A 6,495-nucleotide genomic window follows, 5' to 3' on the forward strand; every position below is an offset into this window, starting at 1 on the left:
TTAACTTTTTGTGGGGTTCTTTCTAAATTAGTTGTCTATGCTTATCTCTACTTGATTACTTTGATTACTTATCTCTAAATCGGTTGTAGCGCGGTGGCGAAGGCGTTTGTGGAGCACTACTACAGCACCTTCGACGCTCACTGGGTGGGCCTCGCAAACCTCTACCAGGAGGGCTCAATGCTGACCTTCGAGTACCAGAAGAATACAGGGCACCGCAGGCCATTTTGGGGTTGCTCGGTTGTTTTTTAGGGATTTTGGGGGAGGATTTGTGGTTATTTTGTTTGGGTTTGGTTTGATTTTGGTGGTTGGTGGTTTGTGGTTTGGGGGGTTTTGAGATCGTTCTTTGATTCTATGATATGGAACATATATTTCCTTTTTTCTGTGGTTTGGTGCTTATTCTTGTTATTAGGTGTTGATCGATGATTTTGCTGCTCTTCTATTAATTTTCCCAAACTAGTCATGTGGGGATAAAAACCTCACGTTTGCAAATGATCATGGAGAGTGGGAAAACGATGATGAGAAGATTCCTGTGGTTTTTGCTGCAAGACAAACTGCAAAGGTTTGTCAGCTAGACCTTTACATTGACTATCACGAACTACATATTTATTTTTTGCTTTCCTAAACTTCATTTCAGTCTTTCCTCTCTTTTGAACGTGATTTGGTGTTCATTTTTTTCCCTTTATGTAGCTGGACACTCGAAGGATCTTGAAATGACTTGCAAAAGAAAACCTAAAGTAGCTTGGTCATATGGTCACCAAGTTGGCTCATGCTAATCCAATGATTGTACTTCGCACAATTGTTCATCAGGTATTTTCTTTAGCATATTATGCGATATTTGATGTGTTTGATGTTAATTAGTTTTGCTGCTTTTGCATTTTGCATTGACACGTCACATCTACAGATTGAGGCCTACAGGTTTATGATCACGCCTGTTGTTGATGCTTCCAAGTATTTAATGCAGGTGAACCTTTTCTCAAAGTATTCTTTCTACTTTGTTCTTGTAATGTGTTGTGTGCTTATTCATCTTCCAAAGAGATTGCATGTTGACACGGATCACAGTTTGTTGCTTTTAGTGTCATTCTTGGGTTTCTGTTTCTAATGCTAGGTTATGGATGAATTTGAGGCAGCATAGTGACAAAGGTCCACCATCGAATAATTTTGTGTTTCCTTGTTCTAATATCTGTGGTGTTAATTTTATATTAGCTTGGGGTTCTTAGATTTATTCTCTAGTCTTTGCACCTATGCAAATTTTAATGTTATAAATCTACTATTTTTAGTTTATATGTTATTTTTACCATTTCCCCCTATGAGTTTGATTACACTGATCTGACGATGAACAGTGGTAAAAGTTGAAGCAAACATCTTGGTTCCGTCGCGTTCAATGTCATAGGTTGTCAGTGACAAAAAATGGTGAGAAGACTCGCGAAAAAATATTGATACCGACCACGCAGGTGGCAACATAAAATATGTCTACCTTCTTCTAACCTGACAAGGGAGATCAGGCTTTCGTTTTCAATTTCTGAAAGAATGTGTGTGCATGTGTGGTTGCATTTGGGCATGCACAGGTGTATCTGTGTTTGACATTTTTTTGGCCATAACTTCAGTTTTTTCTTTTAGTTCCTATCTGCAGATTTATTGAAGGAAATATAGTTGTTCATATTTGTTTATGTTGATGGTGTTGTTGATTTCAACATACTATATGGCCAAGAAACTGGAATGATAGTCTGTTGTGATTAAAGAAGGATGATGAGCTTTACCGCCTTATCCATTTTGTGACTAATACTTTTTGTGCATGACCTGAAAGCATATCCACATATTGATGATTTACCTTTGGTTTCTAATATGTGAAAAATGGCCTTCTCTGAGTTTGAGGCATACATGTTCTTTTCCCTAGGTATGTTATACCTAAATGTTCACAAACATGTGCTTGTGTTTGTGTGTTCATGCATTTATTTATTGTTTTCTATTGGTCTTGCCATCTATAGCAATAAACAACCTGATTAGTGTATTTTGGCAGCATGATTCTCTAAAGCCGCATTTCTGCATGCCTACTGCCATACTAACGGGTGTGCATTTGCATCCATGTGCGCTCATTTGAATGTCAACAGCTGAAAAACCAAAATTTCCCTTTTGTTGTTCACTGCTTTTGAATGACGTTTGTTGTTTCTGACATTTCATCTGCTCTTTAATGGTGAAAATGACTCCATATGGCCATATATTGATTGATGTGTTCTTCTGTAGGTATTAACTCGTTCAACAAATAGGCTAAGGGATGCATTGTTGCCCAAGGATGAGCCTAAGTTGGCAATTCCTCTTTTGTTGCTCATAGCCCAACACCGATCCATGTAAGATTCTAGCTGGCATCACACTTGGCATGCTACTCTTATGTTTTTCTTGGGTGAAAATACTGATGGTTGTAACCTATGTATTTCAGGGTTGTCATTAATGTAGATGCACAATACATTAAGATGGTTAGCGAGAAGTTTGATAAATTGTAGGTTCCAATTCTTAGTAGAGATGGAAGTTGCATATTCCTTGACAGCGATGCAATAGTCTCAACTGAGTTTTCCACTTCATGGTAGTCATAAATTTGTTATTCTGCTATCAGTATTGATTAATTAGATCATCTGTGTTTGCTCATTGGGCTCTAATATTGGTTTTTTTATTATTTGAAACTCTGAATTGTGCTTTATGTGCTTGCTCATTCTCCTTATGAATGTTTAGCCATCTTCTCAAGGTAATTCCCATTTTTTCCTAGTTTCACTCGTTCCTTTCTCATTTCAAAGTTCAAACTATCGAGTGCAATAAGCAGATGTATGAAATTTCTTCTATTGCTATGTCAATGCAGATCTTGCATGCTAATGGTCAACTTTAAAGAATACTCTTTTTCTACTATTGCAAGAATTTTTCGTGTCGTACCCTATATCCCGACCAATATCTATAGTTCCTAGATGCTAAAATTTGATCCATAACCATGGACAAACCTTTGCAGAAGGATCCTCCAACTTCTATAATTCATGTTCTTGAACTCTGCATTTTTAGGTGCTCTGTGTAAAATTGATTTGTTTTTTAATCTCTTCACCACCACTACCAACTCTCGAAACCCCAGACCTCATGCATGATGCTTTTGATCTTGCCTTTTCTTCCTCTGAAACACCCACTTCCTTCCCATTGGTTGAGGATGATGAATTGGGGTTCTTGTACAAAAGCCTCTGCAGTTCAGAAACTTTGAAACTTTGAAACTTTGAAATGGGTTCTTTCTTGTTTTATTTTACTGAAACTTTGAAATGGGTTCTCTTACTTTATTCTATATTTTACTGAAACTTTGAAATGGGTTCCTCATAGATGGACAGAACATCTATCCTTGGAGATACCATTTATTATTACTAAAGAACTCCTGGCTAGAATCAAATCTCTTCAAGAGGAAGTAGATCTATCTGAAGACTGCAACAATCATCTACGCCTCCCTGAATGAGGTTCTATTTTTCAGGCAAAATATTACTGTTGTGACCATTTATGCTTCACTTGGGGAACATGTTCTTGCGCACTCACTGAATGAGGTTCTATTTTTCACTTTTCTAAATCTTTTTGAACAATAAAAAAAAAATAATCTTTGTTGCTTTGTACCATATGATGCTTATCTGGTTCATTTTGGCTAACTATTTTTATGTGGAACATATATCATGTCTCATAATCTGCTTTGATCATGAATAATGTGTGACCATGGTATCCAACTGTAAAACAAATATTGTGTTTGGGTTTTCAGTTACTCTAGCTTAAATTTGGGTTTTAAAAACATTAAAAACTATTCTTCCGTTGAAGGTTTTATCCACACTTTGTTAAATTTATAGAGGTGCTTAATTAAATGTGTTGTTTTTTCATTTTCTCAAAGGCTCCAGGTTACTTTTCTCATTTGCTGATAAAACTATGAGTTCATTTTTATATGACTATCCCTCTACTGTCTTTCACAGATTAAAGCTTATTATCCATGAAGTTGATTTTTTGTTTTTCTCTTGGATAGGTTTTGTTAATTGTTGGTTCTCATCTGTATTTATCTTTTCTGTTTTTTTTTTTTAAATTTAACACAGACTGAGGTTTTGACTATAATTTGTGGTCGTAAGGAGCTCAAAAAGATAGTAGGCATAAATGGGCAACTTGACACAGTGAAACGTATTATATATTTGCATGGTGAAGGCTTTCTTGATGAAGTCTCATTGACAGATAGAAGCACTGGCACGATGTTAACATCGTTCGCAGATGTTGAAAGACTGGGTCGTAAAAATCCAGTTGATGCTGGTCTGCCTGTTTCCGCTGACATTGCAGTTATAATGTATACAAGTGGTAGCACTGGCTTGCCGAAGGTTGGTCTGAATGCTTGACATTGTCGGCCTTATTTATATTTCATTCCTATACACAGTGATGAGTATTTGTTATTCCCCTTGACTTTATTGCATGTGCCATAGACTGATAAGAGCATGCTGAGATGCTTGCTGAACTGTAGATAGTTTTTTGGTTTTAAATTTCATTTTGGTATTTTTAGATCTATTTATATTGTTTGACAATGCAGCTTGCCTACTGCAGAAAAAGAAGCTAGGTTTTAAAAAAAAAATTTACTGGCACCAGTAAAAAATGGACTATATCCATTTTTTTTTTAAATTTTGAAACTAACATAGCTGGCGATAATTTATCCTTGGTATAAGAAACATAGCCTACGATTTTTATCATCGGCTTTCTCCATTTTTTTTATTTTGAAACTAACATAACCTATGATAAAAATGGTTATGTTAGTTTCAACGATAATTTAGCATCAGTTTTAATTACATATCCAACAATATTTGTTGTCGGCTATGTCAGCATACATGATTTTACAACGATGATTATCATCGATTTTAATCTATCTATCACCAACAATATTTATTGTCGGTTTTAATTAATATTGCCGATGATATTTATCATCACTTTAAGAACGATATTACCGACGATCTCCTAGAGCCGACCGTTTTATAGTGATGATAATTATCGTCGGGATTAAAGACAATGATATATAATTATCATTGAAAATAGTAATATAAAGGACCTTAAAAAGTTGACGCCTGGTGGGATGATATTTTATCTTTGATCATAAATTAGCTATTGCCGACGGTAAGCGAGGCAGGTTATATGTCCCCCCCCCGAACAGGGCATCTCATGCTTGGGGGTCCCAAAAATCACCACGTATTTAAGCCTGTGCATCTCGTATCCCCATGTTTGTCAGCATTAATTAGCATTGGAGTTTAATGCGATTGTAAAGACTTAAGTACCCTCTCCTCCATTGGTGCCAAAAAATATCAATTCTAGAAAAGGAGTGATTGTAAAGACTTAAGTTCCTCGAAAATGATTATTTAAGACCCAGTTTCTGCACTGCAGGATTATCCGAGAAAAAAATCTCTCATGGAGGAGGCCATGAACATCAACCCTCTCTCTCTCTCTCTCCATTCTCTTTCTGCTTCTGTGCACATCCAAAAGAAGATCTTACATTGCTCCATCAAGCACCGACTGACTTGCACATTGACTGTTCTAGAGCCTGATTCAGAGTTTTTACCCTTACAGGAAGAGGGTTTGGGGGCTTCTCCTAGCGTGGGTAGCATCATTCAACTAAATGAGTTGTAGATCCTGATTCAGAGTTTTTACCCTTACAGGAGAGGGGTCTGGGGGCTCCTCCCAGCGTGTGTAGCATCATTCAACTTGAAGAGTTGTGGAGTCTGATTTAGAGTTTTTACCCTTACAGAAAGAGGGTCTGAGAGCTCCTCCCAACGTGTGTAGCATCATTCAACTTGATGAGTTATGGAGCTTGATTCAGAGTTTTTGCCCTTTTAGGAGGAGGGTTTGGGGGCTCCTTCCAACGTGGATAGCATCGTTCAACTTGATTTCATTGTGGAGCCTGATTCAAAGTTTTTTCCCTTACATGAGGGGGGTTTGGGGGCTCCTCCCAGCGTGGGTAGCATCGTTCAACTTGATTCGTTGTGGAGCCTGATTTAGAGTTTTTACCCTTACAGGAAGGGGGTTCGGGGGCTCCCCCCCTGGCACGTGTCCCGGGTGTCGTGGTAAAAAAATGCACAGGGTGTCGTGGTGAGAAAGACATATGTTTGTTCCAAGCAAGGTTGGAAGAAATCAATGAAAAATCCAACAAGGAGCATGCCAGAATCAAGATGTGGATGTCAAGCGAGAATGGTGTTGTGCAACTCAAATAAAACAGAATAATAGGGATATGGTTTTTAGTTAAAATGGGGAATGAAATGACAATAGAAATCACTGAAAATTTACAGGAATAAACTAGACTTAATAACGAAGACACCACTTTTTACGAATTTGAAATATAACCTCCGGTTAGAGAGATATGACCCTGACAAGTTGGTCCTAATTCGGGTAGTGATTTACAGCGATTTGCTTACTGAATAACACTACAAATCGCTATAGTGATTTGCGGAAGACACTACAAATCGCTATAGTGAGATC

The 6,495-nt window shown here is 37.3% G+C and overlaps 1 protein-coding gene across 2 annotated transcripts; it reads left to right on the forward strand.

Moving 5' to 3' along the window:
* The first annotated feature begins 317 nt into the window (after nucleotides 1-317).
* On the forward strand, nucleotides 318-4,433 carry LOC149828575 (THO complex subunit 2-like). 2 transcript variants are annotated; one of them, XR_016434053.1, is made up of 6 exons: nucleotides 318-559; nucleotides 688-807; nucleotides 902-961; nucleotides 2,242-2,345; nucleotides 2,435-2,578; nucleotides 4,089-4,433. XR_016434053.1 is itself a non-coding variant. In XM_090016891.1 (5 exons), exons 2-5 carry the CDS (start codon nucleotides 748-750, stop codon nucleotides 2,496-2,498), a joined length of 288 nt encoding a protein of 95 aa, XP_089873017.1. In that variant the 5' UTR covers nucleotides 318-559; nucleotides 688-747; the 3' UTR covers nucleotides 2,499-2,741. The 2 variants fall into 2 exon arrangements, 1 of the variants encoding a protein (XP_089873017.1); XM_090016891.1 differs by lacking the exon at nucleotides 4,089-4,433 and having other exon boundaries at nucleotides 2,435-2,741.
* Nucleotides 4,434-6,495: the final 2,062 nt, after the last annotated feature.

This window comes from Nuphar pumila, chromosome 9 (genome assembly GCF_984573655.1).
Source record: "Nuphar pumila chromosome 9, dmNupPumi1.hap1.1, whole genome shotgun sequence".
NCBI classification, from domain to species: domain Eukaryota; kingdom Viridiplantae; phylum Streptophyta; class Magnoliopsida; order Nymphaeales; family Nymphaeaceae; genus Nuphar; species Nuphar pumila.

Coding starts and splice junctions, on each gene's coding strand:
- LOC149828575 (XM_090016891.1), top strand. CDS start 748: ATGGTCACCAAGTTGGCTCATGCTAATCCAATGATTGTACTTCGCACA. Junction 808..901: donor TTCGCACAATTGTTCATCAG/GTATTTTCTTTA, acceptor TCACATCTACAG/ATTGAGGCCTACAGGTTTAT. Junction 2,346..2,434: donor ATAGCCCAACACCGATCCAT/GTAAGATTCTAG, acceptor TATGTATTTCAG/GGTTGTCATTAATGTAGATG.